This window comes from Primulina eburnea, chromosome 8 (assembly GCF_022965805.1).
Source record: "Primulina eburnea isolate SZY01 chromosome 8, ASM2296580v1, whole genome shotgun sequence".
Taxonomy (NCBI): Eukaryota; Viridiplantae; Streptophyta; class Magnoliopsida; order Lamiales; family Gesneriaceae; genus Primulina; species Primulina eburnea.
Window position 1 is genome coordinate 40,669,825 of NC_133108.1, and position 19,514 is coordinate 40,689,338.

Here is a 19,514-nt window from a genome sequence, read left to right on the forward strand (position 1 = left end):
GAACATGACAGAGGCTGTAGGCATTATCGAAGATCCTCCGACAAGATTGAAGGAGATTATGGAAGAAGACAGACTAGGATCGAGCATACGCCAGAGAGTGATAATAAAATAGATACACTGTAATTGATGTCCCCACTTAGTAGATCAAAATAAATAAAAATCAAATTTCGATAAATTATAAAGTTAAAATCCAAAAGAGAGCAACTGACATGATTAAAAATGCAATTTTGTCCGTACGTGTTAGTCATTATATAAAAATGTTTAATCGCTTAATTTCACGGAAATTAATTTTTAATTAATAAAAGTTATACATATTTGAAATGTGGATGAGATATGCTTGAAACATGTGTTGGATCGTTGGCTCGAGGAAATTTATTATGATTATTATTTTGAAACCGAAAAGTACTTACGAAACATCATAATAAAAGACTAAATATATCAATAATTTGTATATGGAAAAATAAAAAAAAACACACACACACACACAATGTTATATTATTGTATGCAATAGATTAAATAATGATTTAAAATTCAGCTTGATATTTTACGTTCTCACTGCTGACTAGCCCTTGGCTTCATTTGCTGACATGTTATCTTGTGCCCATAATTATAGTAATAATATATATGTGTAGTCCAAAAATATCACATTCATAATTATATACATTCACGAAAAATATCTATAGAGTTTATAAAAAAATATAGTAAATCTTTAAACTTAAACCATACACATTCACGAAAAATATCTAGAGAGTTTATAAATAAAATAAAATAAAATAAAATAATAATAGATCTTTAAACATATATATATATATATATATATATTAATTTTTCAATATTCAATCATTATATTACTCTTTCATTGTTGAAAAATTTATTCACGATGCTAAAAATCACAATTTTTTAAATATAATATTCAGGAAAAAAATACTAAAATATAAAAAATATATATATAATCTACTACTTCATCGGTGGAACATAATAAATTCTCAATCTGATAAACAATTTGTATATAAAATCTCAATCCACGACAGATGCTCTCTTCATTTCGAAAGCCAAATCGACCGTTTAGATTTCCACTAAATATTTTTAAAAATGAGAATGTAATTTATTACATATTGTACTCATAATAGTGGGAAATGAAATTACATAATATATTTAAAGGATGAACCGTAATAAAAAAATTTGTATAAGATGTGACCGCTCGAGTAAGAGAATGAACCACCATATTTGCTCGTCTTCTACCATTGTCCATTGTTTTTTCTAGTTTATTTGTATTTCTTTATCATCAAGGATACCACTTTCAAATACTTTTACTGCATATTAAACTTAAATCGTCACTTTAACTATTTTTTATATACCAAATATTATTTGGTTACATTTCAAAAAAATATTAAATATTTACAAAAATATCATACCCGAATTATGAAATATATCGTAAATATAGTAAAAATCACGAGCTAAAATAAATTAAAATTAGGGTTTATTGTATTTGTTCCCATGTATTTAATATATTTGATATTTATCTCTCCTGCATGTTTTTTTTTCCCAGACTTTCTCTTGCATGTTATAATTGTACTTGATAAAGAAGGTAAGTGTCAAGTACACAAAAAATACACGCAAAATTCTTATACTTTACTTTAAAGTACTAATTGTTCAATTTAATTTTATCACGAGTTATTAAATAATAAATAAATTATTTAAAAAATTTGTTTATGACGGCACGTACAAATTATCACACGTTGTTCTCATGTCCAAACAAGCATGATTACACAATAAATACCAATTAATCGTATTTATTTTAACTTTATAAAAAATATTAACTCAAATGGTATGAATTGAGTAGCTCCCATAAACATGAAACTTTGTCGAACATAGAATTTACCATTACGACGACTTCTCGATAATTTTTACAATTATGATATTATTTAAGTGAAATATAAATCAAATAAATTATCAAAAAAATTTGTACATGTACGTTGTGCCATTGCCATATTATGTATCATTAATATGAATATATTTAAAAAATACCATTAAAATAAATGTGAATTTTCTTTAAATCCCCAAAACTTTTGCATTCAGTTCATGTTAGAAAAAAAAACATGTGTTTGCACTCTCTGGTGTACAGAAAAATGGTTTTGCACTAATTCGGGCTCACATGTTTTTCACGGATAAAAATAGATACAAAACATTGAAAATATGATACTAATTTATAATATTATTTAACTATTTTAGATTTTGTGCAAAAGATAAGCTTTTTGAATATAAAATTAGAATAAATTTATTAATATCAATATTTACTATATAAGTTCGAGTACTCAAAAATCATATATTAATAATATATCTGAAAGAGTTGGTACTCAAATATAATATATTAGTACAGTATTTGAAATGTTTTGTACCGATTTTTATCCGAAAAGATAAATGTGTCATTAATATTAATACTTGTTATGCATGTTTGAGTATTCAGAAATCATATATTAGTATAAGATCTGAAACAATTGGTACTCAAATATTATATGTCCATGATATATATTAATATTTTGTACTCATTTTCTTCCTAAAAAAAACATATTAGTGCTGGGAACGGAGATATATTTTTGTGCATTAAAGAGTACGAACACATAATTTTTTAACAAGAAGTGAATGGAAGCTTAGCTTTTAGGTGTTAGAATTTAAACCAAATTTAAATATTAAATATTAGAGTAAATCGGGACTTATTATTTTTGACTGTTACGATATTTTTTTCTTGGAATATAGAAAGGCGAAAAACATAAACAGTCTTTACAGAGAAAGAGAGAGGAAAATGATGTGAGAGCGACATCTTTGTCCTTCTGAGAATCATAAAAACCCCTTAGGGTTCTTTCTATTTTGTGACCCCTTGAGCTTCCACAGCAATTTCTGAAAAAAATGGCTACCTTTGTGGATTGTTTTTTGTTAATTTAACGCCTGGGGTATCTCTCAAGGCTTCAGGTGCACTGATTTTACCACATTTCTTCGTTGCTCAGCTCTTTATTTTGTTAAAGTTTTCAACTTTTCTCTCGGATGCTTCATTTCTTGGAAAAATGCAACTGTTTTTTTAAGATTTCTGTGCTTGTTTTGTTTTTATAGGGGAAGATTGTGTTGTTTAATGTTTCTATCATCTACATTTATGTCTTGTTTCTTGTACATTGTTTACCGATCTTGGGATTCCAATTTATGGGTAATATTAATAATATACTATCATTTTCATGATTTTTTTTTTGGGTGTTATTGGTTTGGTTTTGGTTCTCTTTTCATTTTGTTACACTGTTTTGATTTATCTGATTCATGATGAACACTTTCTTTTTCGTATTAGTCTTTCTACTTGTTTTTTACATTTTCTTTTAAATTCGTACATTTTGATGCGGTGAAATTTGTTGTGATCTGACAATTTAGTGATGGAAAAAACTAAAAGGTTGTAATCTTTACTGTGTTTTCCGAACATTCGGCTTATGCTGGCTTGAAATTTTTTGTTATTGTGATTGTTCTTTGGACAGGGTAGTCACATCAAAATTTAAAATTTAACTTGTAATGTTTCTAGAAGTACGAGTTTCGGCCATATGTCTCCCGCAGTTGATAAATTCACAGTCCCGAACATGTGTGGAATGATGCAATGTGTTATGAAATGACCTTGAAATTTTCACATAAATATGGATTTTGCGGATCTTTGAGGGGAAGAATCTATGCTAAACAATTTGGTGTCTCAAATTATTCCCCATTGTCCCTGCAGGTATGCGTGGTGGAGACCTGGAAAATTGATCGTACGTTTACTCCTTTTGTAACTTCATGATCTATATGCTGACTCCCTTTTCCATGAAGTCCATCTGTAACATTCTTGAGAAAACGACAGGCAAATCATAATTAGCCGTTCCAAGTAATGGGTTCTTTTCGTGGGAAATGTGAAATAGTGGAGTTGAAGGATCAAACAGTTCGTCATGTTAGAGCACTGGAAAAAGAACAAAAGCCACCAAACACAAAAAATGGATCAAACAAACCATTAAAAGCTGACATTGACAAGCTTTTCGAAGCTGTCAATCTTAGAGCATCCAAGAGTATAGATTTATCCGAATTTCATGGAAATGCTTCGAAGAAGCCTATGCGGGTTGCTGGCTCTCATTCATCAGGGATAGGATTTTCCGAGCCCGTCACTTTGAAACAAGCTCTCAGGGGACTGTGTATTTCTCAGGCTGCAGAGGTGGCTGCCATGAAGCGGCTGTCGTTGACTACTGCGTCTCCGAGGATCTCGGAAGCCAGTAGAATCACAGAATTGTACAGGTCTGTTGTAACAGAAGCCGGTGAATCTGGTTACTCCGTAAATGAAGATGGAAAGCCGGAAATAAAAAAATTTCCGGTTCTCCAAGAAAGTATCTCAAATTCTTCAAACTTGGTACCTGGTATGATTCAAGATTCTGTGCTGAAGTTAGGAACCCAAAGTCCATGCCCTAATTTAGGTGGCAAACGAATCATAAGAGACCCAAAATGTGCTTCAAATGAGGAAAGAGAAATTGATAATTGTTCTTCCATAAAGCTTCCGCAGCACTTTGACGAGCCTGAGACAAAGCTCATGAACCAGGGTGCCCATTCTTCTCATTTTCCCCTTCCTTTACTCCCTAAGGGTGCAGAATCCTCTCTTGTGCATGACAACATATCACCTGCATTAGAAACTGATAAGCAGATAGTGGGATCTGTAAGCATGGTTGAAGAAGCACACAGCAAGGTTTCAGTTCTGCCCCATCATAGTGGCGGTGATAGTATGCCAAAGCCGGACAAGAAAATTTCAGTCTCAAATAAGGTGCCAAGTGTCCCAAATATGGATTACTCATACTCGAAACCAGTGAGTAAAACAGCAGCCAAATTGAAACGGAAATCAAAGTTGCAGACTGCACCCAAGAGCACCTCTCGTGTAGTCAAATCGATCATCATAAGCAAGAATCTTGTCATAAAAAGACCAAAGAAAATAGATTCTAAAATGTCTTACAAAGCAAGTTGCGGTCTGAACAATGGTCCTATGGATTTGATCTGCCACAAGTGCCAATGTTCTTTGAAGGGTTTGAGCAAGGATCCCCAAGAAACTACTAGTGCTGAAGTTTTTACTGGCATTATGAGCAATGAAAGCAAACCAGTTGGAGTTCAGACCCATTGGGAAAATAGAGGCACTCTCGTTGTTAAAACAAAAGGGGATATCTCCCAAAGCTCAAAAAGCAGTGTTTGTGATTTTAGTAGTAGCACCACTAGCCTTAGTGAAGAGAGCAATCTAAGTGGATCAACTCTTGGAAACAGACCTCATATGTCTAAGGATGTGAGTTGGGAAGCAATCAGCCGCATTGCCCAACATGGTTTCTTGGGTCTGAGTCACTTTAACTTGTTTAAAAAACTTGGTTCCGGAGACATTGGTACAGTTTATCTTGCCGAATTGATAGGAGCAGACTGCCTATTTGCCATAAAGGTCATGGATAACGAATTCTTGGCAAGAAGGAATAAGATGCCTAGAGCTCATATGGAACGAGAAATTCTCAAGATGTTGGATCACCCGTTTCTCCCGACACTTTATGCCCAATTTACGTCGGACAATTTATCATGTTTAGTTATGGAGTTTTGTCCTGGTGGAGATCTACACGTCCTCCGGCAGAAGCAGCCCGGGCGATATTTCCCTGAACAGGAGGCAAGGTATGAAGTTTAAGGTCCATTATCATGGCTTTGATAACAAAAAAGGAGCGTACAAAAGAGAAATATAATACCAATTAAACCGTTTTTTAAGTTGGTCATTTTATTAATTCCTTCTACATATGGTTCTTGCAGATTCTATGTGGCTGAGGTGCTTCTTGCTCTGGAATATTTGCACATGCTAGGTATCGTGTATCGAGATCTTAAACCGGAAAACATTCTTGTCCGCAAAGATGGTCACATTATGCTATCGGATTTTGATCTTTCGCTTAGATGTACAGTTAACCCAACTCTAGTTAAATCTTCATCAATACCCGAGCCACCTCGGGTCTCTGGACCATGTGCTGGGTCTAATTGCATAGACCCTTTTTGTAGCGGCCCCTCCTGTAAAATGTCGTGCTTTAGTCCTAGGCTTCTACCTTCGGGTGCAAGGAGGAAGCTAAAACCCGATGCTGCAGCAGCACAAGCTAGATTGTTACCTCAGCTCGTGGCAGAACCAACAGATGCACGGTCCAACTCCTTTGTTGGCACACATGAGTACTTAGCTCCAGAGATCGTCAAAGGCGAAGGCCATGGTAGTGCTGTCGATTGGTGGACATTTGGCGTGTTTCTGTACGAGCTACTTTACGGGAAGACGCCCTTTAAAGGCTCTGGAAATGATGAGACGTTGACTAATGTGGTGTTGCAGAGTCTCAAATTTCCGGATACCCCTATTGTTAGTTTTCAGGCCAGGGATCTCATTAGAGGTTTACTGATGAAGGACCCCAAGTATCGTTTGGGTACAGAAACAGGAGCTGCTGAGATTAAACGACACCCGTTTTTCCAAGGCCTGAATTGGGCACTCATACGATGTGCCACGCCTCCTCAGATACCCGAGTTCCATGAGTCGGGACATTTGCCGATGGCCCCATCTCAGGGGGAGAAGTTGGTAAATTGTGGTGGTGATGGAGAGCATCTAGAGTTCGAGTTGTTCTAAGAGATTATAAACATGTTTATTAGAACAGGGCACTCCATCATCTTGTAGTAACATGTTAAATGTGTATTGTTGAAAATGTTGCGAGATATGAACTAGAATTTATTAATATTAGATTTACAGGATGTACATTGACTGCATATTCAGGGAGTCCTGCATATCTTCGCTTTCTCATGATTTGCAAGTCAGGGTGTTCGATTACCAAGCCAAATTGAGTCAAACGAGAAAAAAGATCAAACCATCTTTGTATCTGGTATTTCATAAATTACAATTTGGATACATTTTCAAAAGCAATCAAATTGAAAACATTGGCTTAATTCAAGGGTTGTATGGGAAAATCTAATTCTCGAACAGGATGTCTCATACGATCATTAGCATACTAGTCATCGGCTAGTTTTTAGAGATTTGAAGACAAGAAATGCATGGTGCAGTTCCTTTGCGGTAAAACAATTCATTTTCAAGATTTATGTTTTTAACGTTAAACTTGCAATGTTATATGTTTATTGTGAAATGCTTTGACATTTGTGTGTATGCAGAAATTTATTTACTTTTAGTGTCTAGATTAGACCATTTTAAATATGATAAAAATTAATCAGAATATCTTTTTTTTGGAAAAAGAACTTAAAAATTAAAAGAACTCGTCTAAATGGAAAGCACAACCAAACATCCATACTACATAAAATAGTTGAACGGATTGGAGGGACACAAAACTTTTTTTCCAAAATTTCCCTTATATTATATAGATATGCAAATCTAATTTTATGTATATATTAGTAATTCTAAGCATTTATGATAGATAGGATAAATAACTTTTCAATTTATTTATATTTTATTTTAGATATAAAAAACATAATAATATTAAATATATGAAAAAATTCATTTTTATATATAAAAAGAATAGCTAAACTAATTATTTAAAAAATAAAATATATTGTTAATAAGACTGTTGCAACGGTAAATTGGCCACGATTTTGGCTGGCGATGATCTGGATAGAACAGTTAGCAGTCTTGATACTTGGACATAATCCGGGCGGCTAAGCTTGCAAGACGTGTGGCAGACGCCACCAGTGTATTCAGCCGCAGCTTCAGAGAGGATGACGAGAAAGAGCTGCGGTGGGCCCCCATTGAACGGCTGCCCACGTATGAGCGGCTGAGAAAAGGCGTGCTGACGGAGCTAATTGAAAATGGGGATGATAAACTGAAAGCCAATGAGATCGACGTACGGAAGCTCGGACACGAGGAGAAGAAACTTTTCATGGATAAAATTCTTAAAGCTGTCGAGGATGACTATGAGAGGTTTCTACAAAGGCCGATATTGCCCGCTTTGTTTAGTGCAGCAGTTTATTCTATTGAGGCATACTCCGACGTACTTTGGATCAACCATTCATGACTATTTGATTTATGAGTCCTAATCAGAATTTTTAGATGGGTGTTTTCTTCTTTGATCACACTTATTGAATCGTTAGCGTAACATTCAAGAAAGTAATAGAAGTATTCTGTTTCTGTATTTTGGGTTGTAATGGATCACAGAATGTTTTGATACTGTTGCGGCTAGCCACTTCGAAGAAAAAAACATTCAAATACTAAAAGATGCTAATGGGATTATCAAAGCGTCAATCTATTTTTAAAATTTGTGTCGATTCTCTTAAAAATTTGACCATCACTTGATTGGTTTGTGTAAATATCAAAAGTTTTTGCTAATCTGGATGATCCTGTGTAGTGTTTTTGGATCCTCCTGGTGCTGGAAAACGTCATTCTTGCTCTCACTTGCTGGGGAGCTTGATGATGGTTTAAGGGTACGTACATTTCTTGTGACATGATCTATTTCAAGATTTATATTTTGCTGCCAGTAGAAATAAAGAATCGAGAACGAAAGGTACCGTCTCATTAACTTTTTTTCTGTGATTTTTTGTACTCGAATGGAATAAAATATGATTCACAAATTATACCTTTCCTTTACCATCTCCACTGAAGATGTTTGTGGGAGAAGTAATGGAACTGGTGGAACTTAATCCCATAAGAAACTCGCTAGTCAGGCAATCTGCAGGGATTGATGGCCTTTCAACCGAACAAAGAAAGAGGCTAACCATCGCGGTAGAGTTGCTTGCAAACCAACATCTGGTCTCGATGCTAGAGCTGCCGCTGTTTTCATGCGTGCTGTGAGAAATATGGTGGACACTGGCAGAAGTGCAAAACCATTGTCTACACGATTCATCAACCGAGAGTATAGATATATTCGAAGCTTATGATGATGTATAGTACAAATTATCAAATCTTTATACTTTTTTTTTGTATCATTCTACCTGTCCATCGAGCGTCTAAGCAATAAACAGAGCATTTGGTACAGCTCCTTCGGATAAAGAGTGGAGGACGAGCCATTTATGCCGGATCACCCGGTCACCAATCCCATAAGCTGATAGATTATTTTGAAGTGAGTATTGTCACTCAGAAATTAAGCGTGGTATTACCAACCTTGTATTCTCGAAATTATTACCATCATTTTGATCTTACTCAATAGGCACTTCCCGGGGTTCCTAAGATCAAGAACGGGTGTAATCCAGCCACCTGGATGTTGGATATCAGCATCCCAGCAGTAGAAAATCAACTTGGAGTGGATTTTGCAGGCATTTATGCATATTCTTCCCTTTATCGGTAAGTCAAATAGGAAGTCTTTATATCTTGATTTTATTGTTGTGAGCTAATCTGAATCTCATTTCCCATTGCATTTCAATTTTTCAGGAGTAACCAAGAACTTATAAAAGAACTCACCACACCTCCACGGGGATCCAAGGATCTTTTTTACCCTACGAAGTACTCTCGACCATTTTTCGATCAGTGCAAAGCTTGTTTCTGGAAGCAGTTCTGGTATTATTGGAGGAATCGTCGATATAATGCAATCCGAATTTCATCACCGTCATGATCGGTATTATATATGGTGCCGTCGTTTGGAAAAAGGGACAGTAGACATAAGTTTCGCCATTTAATTTTCCAATATGTTGCCGTAACTTGCATTTTACCGGCAGTCTAAATGCAACATTTTTTGACAAGAGGAAAACTACAAGATCTTCAAAATCTTTTGGGTGCTTTCTATTCAGCTATTCTATTTCTGGCGTCCAGCAACAGCAACTCTGTGCAAAGCGTTGTTTCTGTCGGGAGAACGGTTTTTAATGGAGAACGTGCTGCTGGAATGTATTCTGCCTTTTCCTTGTGCATTCTCACAGTTATGAAGAATAACATGAAAAATCAATCTACATATTCAAGTTATACGATGTATTCGGTAGTTTTGGCAGCAGGCTGTTCAAAACCTGATATTACTACGCAGGGTAAACATTTAAGTCGAACCCTTAATTAGTTTAGTTAGAGATTATAGTATAAAGACATGGAAATTTTGGTCCGAAAATAATCCATCCTTTTAAAAAGAACAAGATTAAAGTTCGGGTTTTTGATATAAAAGACTACCGTGTGAATTTGTTTTTCTTGCAGGTGGCCATAGAGATGATATATGTAGCAGTTCAAACTATGTTCTTATACTATACTCGACTATCAGATTCGAATGGACCATCGTGAAATTCTTCTGGTTCTACTACTTCATTTTCATGTGTTCAGGGCCGTGTCTATTAGGAGGCAAATGAGTCCAATGACTCAGACCCATATCTTTTTGGGGCCCAAAAATTTGTTAAAAAAATTTATTATATATAATACTAGTTATTAGATAGCCTAAAACAAAATATTTATTAAATGGAACTTGATTAGCATGCTATCGATTTATTCTCCAATCTTCCCCAATATTCATATGCAGACAAGCCTTAATCGACTCCAGTCGTTGCGTCGTCTCTAGGTTTGATTGAAAGACCCGTGAGGAGCTGTAAGTCTATTTTCTTGTATTTGCTTTGTTCGGACTTCTAATTTTTTATTGTAGTTTGTTTACTTTCTTCGGGGCTTTATGTGGTATCTATAATCTATGCTTTTTGTGGGGCCCTTAGCTCCTAATCGTTATTACAACACAGTTTGATTAGGGTTAAGTAATCACAGCGGAAAACGAGTTTAAAATTTCTTTACAATGAGCCCAAAATATCTTTTCTGATATTTAAATACTAAAAATAGTATTCAAATTCAAATCATAAAACACGCCCACACGTAATCAAAGCCAATCACATACAAACATATCATATCCTCGGGACATGCCCCGGTATATAGATACATATACATATATACTGGGAACAAGACATAAACATAAAACCTCAGCCCAAGCTGTGGCTCCCTCCAGAAGTACCCTCTCTGGTCTCCTGATATCCTGGAGTACCTGCCATTGTCCACACACAAAGACAACAACAGCCCCCCTTGGGGGTGAGCAAAGCTCCGTATGGAACAACCAATCATATATACCACAGATATCTAAATAATGATATATGGTATGCAATGCATGTATGTCGTGGAGGTATAGGGTCAAATGCCCATCCACTGAGCACATGTCAGAATCAATCGAATCGCTATCAAATCAAATCAATGCTCGAGCTGGCACACCGGCCGATATGGGAATACACGTATGATAGCGTCGACGAAGCGCCATCAATCCCACATCTCATATCCAATCATATGGGGCCACAAATGTCTATGTTTTAAGGGTCATGTAATACCAAACATAGCATTGTGTTCACAAACCCTGGAATCCAATCAAATCATATCAGGGTATCCAAGGATCATAGCTCAACGTGCATGTCATGTATCGATGTATGCATAAAATGATGTGTGTTAACAAAACATTTATTTTATACATCGATACTCAAATCTCAATGTCATGTATGCCACATCAATCAACAAATAGGCACATAGACACGTATTCCAATCCAATCCAATCCAATCAATCCAATCCAACATATATCATATAATACAGATACCTGTCGTATGTTACCCGGTCGCAACATACCTCAATTCTTCGTTCCAGTTGATGTAGCCTGAAGATATCGGTATAATACTTTATCTACATCAATAACATATTCATTCCAATCAATAACACACTCCAAAATCATTAATATGAGTTTCAAATATCATTTGAAACTTCAATAATTCATATCAAATTCAAATCTTATCATAATTCAATTCCGACTTCAAATATACGTTTATTGTCGGTTATTCTACTACATATCAGAAATTCACTTTCAAATACATGCTATTCCAGCACCTTGATATTTAAAGCTGCTGAAACCAGAAGAAAATTACCTCAGTCTGAAGCCCTCGACGCGCAGATAACAAATATATAATTTGTTTCGCGTTTAGACGGCGTTTCAAAGTCGATTTGTAAGAAAGAAAATCGATTTCTCTCGGTTATTCTCGAAGCGTAGCGAAGGAAATAAAGAAAATGAGAAAGAAAGCTCATTCTTATCACTCTACCGCCTCGGCGCTCGGGCGGTAGATTTCTCGCGCCCGAGCGCGAGAAGTTCTGCCCCCGAGTGTCACTTGCACCGCGCTCGAGCGGTCAAACATTACCGCTCGGGCGCGGCATGTTCTGTCTCATGCCACTCGCTTCGCGCTCGGGCGGTCACAAATTACCGCTCGGGCGCGAAGTGTTCTGCCCGAACACTCACCTTACATTCCTTGGCGCTCGGGCGGTCATTTTCTACCGCCCGGGCGCCACATGTTCTGTACAATTATACATGTTGTACTAGATTGGCGTCCGACTAATCCACTCAACTCATATAACGTCAATTCATATACAATATTCATTTCTCAATTCCATTGTCATAATATACATCCAATACATAATCATATGACAATTTCATAAATTATCGATAATCACATAGGATTTACGATAATACGATACACGGTCCTTACATTTCTCCCCCTCTTAAAAGATTTCGTCCTCGAAATCTCAAATATCATTATATACATAACATTGGTAAACATACATATGTCACCAGTTATAGTACATATCAAAACTAAAATCAGAATAAGGATCCGAATACATAGAATACAATGGAACAGATGTCGTAGAGTCAAACAAATGCGGATACGAATCTCGCATCTTGCTCTCCAATTCCCACGTCGATTCTTCAACACCATGTCGTGTCCATTGCACTCGTACTAGAGGAATCGATTTATTACGCAATATCTTTTCCTTTCGATCCATAATGCGAACAGGTTGTTCAACATAGGAAAGAGAAGGATCCAGTTCAACCTCATCAGGTGTAAGCACATGTGATGGATCTGGTTCATATTTCCTCAACATAGAAACATGAAACACATCGTGAATAGCGGAAAGAGCTGGTGGCAATGCCAATCGGTACGCAAGATCACCAACTCGATCCAGAATCTCGTATGGCCCAACATAACGAGGAGATAACTTCCCTCGCATGCCGAATCGAACAGTGCCTCTAAAGGGAGATATTTTCAAAAACACTCTGTCACCTTTCTGGAATTCTAAGGGTCGTCTTCGTTTGTTCGCATAACTCGTTTGACGATCCTGAGCAGCTTTCATCCGCTGCCGAATCAACTGAACCTTATCATTCATTTCCTGTATCATTTCAGGTCCAGTCAATTGTTTTTCACCAATTTCATCCCAGAATAACGGTGATCTACATCGTCTCCCATATAGAGCTTCAAACGGTGCCATACCGATGCTCGTCTGAAAGCTATTATTATAGGAAAATTCAACCAATGGTAAGGCATCTTGCCATCCCATTCCGAAGTCCATCACAACAGCACGCAACATATCCTCTAAAGTCTGAATCGTACGCTCAGTCTGGCCATCAGTTTGGGGATGATAAGCAGTACTCATAGCCAAACGCGTACCCATTGCTTCCTGAAAACTACCCCAGAATTTAGAAGCAAATCTGGGATCACGATCAGATACAATTGAGACTGGCACACCGTGCAGTCTCACAACATTCTCAATGTATAAACGGGCCATTCTTTTATAAGGATAAGTCCGTTCATACGGAATAAAATGCGCAGATTTCGAAAGCCGATCAATAATCACCCAAATAGCATCACAGCCCTTGGGCGAACGAGGTAAATGAGTCACAAAATCCATAGCAATATGCTCCCAATTCCATTTCGGGATTTCAAGACTATGGAGTAATCCTCCAGGTTTCATTCTCTCGGCTTTCACTTGCTGGCAGACTAAGCATTTAGAAATAAACTCAGCAATGTCCTTCTTCATACGTCTCCACCAGAATTGAGGTCTCAGTGTCAAATACATCTTCCGACCTCCGGGGTGAATACTGTATTTGCTACAATGTGCTTCTCGAAGAAGAGCAGATTTCAAATCAGAATCATTAGGAACTACCAGCCGACCGTTAAGTCGTAAAGAACCATCAGAAGAAATCTGAAATCCAGACTGATGTCCAGCAGATACCAGTTCTTTCGACTTTTGGATCTGAGCATCGCTTCGTTGGGCCTTTCGGATTTTCGATATCAAATTCGGCTCAATTTGCAATGCTGAGACAGTGACAGAATTCCAATTCGAGTGAAAAGTCCAACCAGAAGTACAAATATCCTCATGTACTTTGGCGACACAAACAGAAGCTAGAACAGAATCATAAACTTTACGGCTCAGGGCATCCGCAGTAACATTCACCGATCCAGGGTGATATTGAATCTCACAATCAAAATCTTTCAGGAGATCCATCCACCTGCGTTGCCTCATATTCAAATCAGATTGAGAAAAGAGATATTTCAGACTCTTATGGTCCGAATAGATAACAAACTTTTCTCCATACAAATAATGGCGCCAAATCTTCAAAGCAAATACAATGGCAGCCAATTCAAGATCATGAACAGGATAACGTGTTTCATGAGATTTCAATTGACGAGACGCATAAGCAACCACCTTGCCATGTTGCATCAGAACACAGCCCAAACCTTTACCAGATGCATCTGTACAAACCACAAATCCTCCGGTACCTGAGGGAATAGTAAGCACAGGTGCTGTGGTCAATCTCGTCTTCAATTCAAGAAAACTAGCTTCACATTCATCTGACCAAATGAATCTCTGATTCTTCTGTGTCAGTTGAGTAATAGGTTTAGCTATCTTCGAAAATCCCTCAATAAAACGACGATAATATCCAGCCAAACCCATGAAGCTACGGATCTCAGGAACATTCGTAGGTCTCGGCCAATTCAATACGGCTTCAACCTTCGAAGGATCAACAGATATGCCATGTCTCGAGATGACGTGGCCCAGAAATACCACTTTGTCCATCCAGAACTCACATTTGGACAATTTGGCATACAAATGACTAGTACGAAGAGTCTGAAGTACCAGTCTCAAATGTTCAGCATGCTCCTTCTTTGATTTCGAATACACAAGAATATCATCAATAAAAACGATAACGAATCGGTCCAGATAATCTCGAAAGACCCGATTCATTAAATCCATAAAGATAGCAGGAGCATTCGTGAGACCAAAAGGCATAACCAAGAATTCATAATGGCCATACCTCGTACGAAAAGCAGTCTTGGGCACATCTTCGTCTCGAACTCGTACTTGATGATACCCAGAACGAAGATCAATCTTCGAGTATACAGAAGTACCCTGAAGCTGATCAAACAAATCATCGATACGAGGAAGTGGGTACTTATTTTTCACAGTAGCCCGATTCAGCTGTCTATAGTCGATACACATTCGCATCGTACCATCTTTCTTTCGAACAAATAGAACTGGAGCTCCCCAAGGTGATACACTCGGTCGAATATATCCCTTATCGAGAAGATCTTGTAATTGTTCTTTCAATTCTTTCAATTCTAGGGGTGCCATGTGATAAGGAGCTTTCGAAATAGGCGCAGTCCCCGGCACAAGATCAATACCGAATTCAACTTCTCGATGAGGAGGAAAATCAGGAATCTCATCGGGAAAAACATCCGGAAACTCCTTCGCAACAGGAATCTCCGATAAGGAAGGCTCTTTCTTCGAAACATCAATAGCGTAGATAAGATAACCCTCATCTCCGCTAGTCAAAAGTCGAGACATTTCCAATGAAGATACCAATGGAATTTTGGCTTGGGAACCCTTGCCATAAAAATTCCACTTGGGTCCATCAATCGGTCGAAATCGAACCACTCCGTGACAACAATCAACGGTAGCTCGATTTGTCATCAAGATATCCATGCCAACAATACAATCAAAGTCGTGCATAGGGAGGACAATCAAATTCAAGAATATCACATTATCCTCATATATCAATACACAATTATGCACAACTTTCTCAGACAAAATAATCTTCCCTGCTGGCGTGGCTATCGACAAGGTATCATACAACAGAGTACACTCAATATCATGAGATGCAACAAATGCATGAGATATGAATGAATGAGATGCTCCTGTATCAAATAAAACACGTGCAGGATAATCGCAAAGCGTGCAAATACCTGCAATCACACCTCCAGGAGCTTCTCTCGCCTGATCCTCAGTCATGGCATACACTCTAACTTGTTGAGGGCCTTGGGCAGTCTGACCACCAGGTCCTCGAGCTCTCGGTACATTCGACTGCTGAAAAGATGGAACAGGAACAGCAGGTCTCATCATACTAGGGCCACCTCTAAATCCTGGCTGGGGTTGAGCAGAAGTCGTACCCCTATTCGGACATACTCGAGAGAAATGGCCTTCCTGCCCACATTGATAACAAGTACCAGACATACCTCGACACTGCTCGATAGTATGTTTACCCCCACAATGGCTACAGTAGGGAGCAATCACATGACTCCCTCTCTGGGATCCACTAGAGCTCGAAGAAGACGAAGAAGCAGAGCCAGTCTTCTTGAATTTCTTACCTCTCGGTCGCAAAGCAGGCTGCTGAGCAGACACCGGTGGTGGAGGAGTATACTGTGGACCTCCCTGCCTAAGTCCAGCCTCGGCTGCCTTAGCTCGTTCAACTGCCTCTGCGTAGCTGGTAGGCAATCCAGAAACAACATATGTATATAAAACAGGATGCAAACCATTTACAAACCTGTTATATTTTGCCCTCGCATTCCCAGCCACGTGAGGTGCATACTTCAACAAAGTAGAAAATTTTGAAGCATACTCTGCAACAGTCATCGTTCCCTGCTGCAGATTATTAAATTCATTCTCCTGTGCAGTATAATAAGAAGGAGGAGAATACTGCTCTAAAAACTGGGCCTTGAAGACATCCCATGTGACTTCAGTCCCGGCTTCTTTCAATCCAATCTCAGCGGCTTCCCACCAAGATTTAGCTCGGTCTTTCAGCTGATACAAAGCAAGTTTCAGTCTCCGAGCTTTAGAATACTCAACAATATTAAACAAGTGCTCGATATCCTTCAGCCAGGCCTCAGCTCTTTCAGCACTCTCGGTGCCAAAGAACTTCGGTGGTTTCAAATCCTGGAATCGAGCCATCACCACATCCATGGACAATCCTTCAAATTGTCCCACAATCCTCTCAGTATTACTACTCGCAGCTTCATCTGTGTGATCCATCTACAAATCAATGATGAATATCACAGATCAATATCAATCTCATAATATCATCATTTCATATCATCATCTCATATCATCAATCTCATATCATCAATCTCATCAGATACTTACTCAAATCAAATCACATAAGAGCAAGTAATACAAATAAGTCAAACACATACGCACAATTCATTTGTGCCTATTAAAGTGTACACAAGACTCAATAGAGCACTCCCAGCTATGCTCTGATACCATCTAGTGTGGGGCCCTTAGCTCCTAATCGTTATTACAACACAGTTTGATTAGGGTTAAGTAATCACAGCGGAAAACGAGTTTAAAATTTCTTTACAATGAGCCCAAAATATCTTTTCTGATATTTAAATACTAAAAATAGTATTCAAATTCAAATCATAAAACACGCCCACACGTAATCAAAGCCAATCACATACAAACATATCATATCCTCGGGACATGCCCCGGTATATAGATACATATACATATATACTGGGAACAAGACATAAACATAAAACCTCAGCCCAAGCTGTGGCTCCCTCCAGAAGTACCCTCTCTGGTCTCCTGATATCCTGGAGTACCTGCCATTGTCCACACACAAAGACAACAACAGCCCCCCTTGGGGGTGAGCAAAGCTCCGTATGGAACAACCAATCATATATACCACAGATATCTAAATAATGATATATGGTATGCAATGCATGTATGTCGTGGAGGTATAGGGTCAAATGCCCATCCACTGAGCACATGTCAGAATCAATCGAATCGCTATCAAATCAAATCAATGCTCGAGCTGGCACACCGGCCGATATGGGAATACACGTATGATAGCGTCGACGAAGCGCCATCAATCCCACATCTCATATCCAATCATATGGGGCCACAAATGTCTATGTTTTAAGGGTCATGTAATACCAAACATATCATTGTGTTCACAAACCCCGGAATCCAATCAAATCATATCAGGGTATCCAAGGATCATAGCTCAACGTGCATGTCATGTATCGATGTATGCATAAAATGATGTGTGTTAACAAAACATTTATTTTATACATCGATACTCAAATCTCAATGTCATGTATGCCACATCAATCAACAAATAGGCACATAGACACGTATTCCAATCCAATCCAATCCAATCAATCCAATCCAACATATATCATATAATACAGATACCTGTCGTATGTTACCCGGTCGCAACATACCTCAATTCTTCGTTCCAGTTGATGTAGCCTGAAGATATCGGTATAATACTTTATCTACATCAATAACATATTCATTCCAATCAATAACACACTCCAAAATCATTAATATGAGTTTCAAATATCATTTGAAACTTCAATAATTCATATCAAATTCAAATCTTATCATAATTCAATTCCGACTTCAAATATACGTTTATTGTCGGTTATTCTACTACATATCAGAAATTCACTTTCAAATACATGCTATTCCAGCACCTTGATATTTAAAGCTGCTGAAACCAGAAGAAAATTACCTCAGTCTGAAGCCCTCGACGCGCAGATAACAAATATATAATTTGTTTCGCGTTTAGACGGCGTTTCAAAGTCGATTTGTAAGAAAGAAAATCGATTTCTCTCGGTTATTCTCGAAGCGTAGCGAAGGAAATAAAGAAAATGAGAAAGAAAGCTCATTCTTATCACTCTACCGCCTCGGCGCTCGGGCGGTAGATTTCTCGCGCCCGAGCGCGAGAAGTTCTGCCCCCGAGTGTCACTTGCACCGCGCTCGAGCGGTCAAACATTACCGCTCGGGCGCGGCATGTTCTGTCTCATGCCACTCGCTTCGCGCTCGGGCGGTCACAAATTACCGCTCGGGCGCGAAGTGTTCTGCCCGAACACTCACCTTACATTCCTTGGCGCTCGGGCGGTCATTTTCTACCGCCCGGGCGCCACATGTTCTGTACAATTATACATGTTGTACTAGATTGGCGTCCGACTAATCCACTCAACTCATATAACGTCAATTCATATACAATATTCATTTCTCAATTCCATTGTCATAATATACATCCAATACATAATCATATGACAATTTCATAAATTATCGATAATCACATAGGATTTACGATAATACGATACACGGTCCTTACACTTTTTGACTGAAATTTTGGTGGATGTAATACTTATCTGGTTTTCAAATGCTCATGTTGCTTATAAAATCTTGTTGATTGTCCTGGTTACAGTAGCAAGTGTAGAATGAAGTTTCTCAAAGATAAAGCTCATCAAAACTTTTCTCCGATCAACCATGTCACGAGAAAGATTGAATGGATTGGCTATGTTATCCATTGAGAAAAAAATTACTGAACAACTTGATTATACAGACTTGATTAGTATTTTTAGCTCTAAAACTGTTAGGCGGGTTGTTTTTAGTGATCATTTTGGACATGTTTGATATATATATTCCTTTAGTTTTTTATAT

General features: G+C 37.8%; 1 protein-coding gene and 1 long non-coding RNA gene across 3 annotated transcripts; both read left to right on the forward strand.

Annotated features, from left to right (window-relative positions):
* Nucleotides 1-2,786: 2,786 nt before the first annotated feature.
* Nucleotides 2,787-6,826, forward strand: LOC140839771 (serine/threonine-protein kinase D6PKL2-like). The gene is made up of 3 exons (XM_073206710.1): nt 2,787-2,970; nt 3,749-5,685; nt 5,818-6,826. The coding sequence occupies exons 2-3, from the start codon at nt 3,896-3,898 to the stop codon at nt 6,656-6,658; spliced, it is 2,631 nt and encodes an 876-aa protein (XP_073062811.1). The 5' UTR covers nt 2,787-2,970; nt 3,749-3,895; the 3' UTR covers nt 6,659-6,826.
* A 1,944-nt stretch (nt 6,827-8,770) lies between these two features.
* On the forward strand, nt 8,771-9,870 carry LOC140839772 (uncharacterized). 2 transcript variants are annotated; one of them, XR_012119790.1, is made up of 4 exons: nt 8,771-8,908; nt 9,003-9,086; nt 9,174-9,307; nt 9,395-9,870. It is a non-coding gene; the product is annotated as an uncharacterized lncRNA (long non-coding RNA). The 2 variants fall into 2 exon arrangements; XR_012119789.1 differs by having other exon boundaries at nt 8,771-9,086.
* The last annotated feature ends 9,644 nt before the right edge of the window (nt 9,871-19,514 follow it).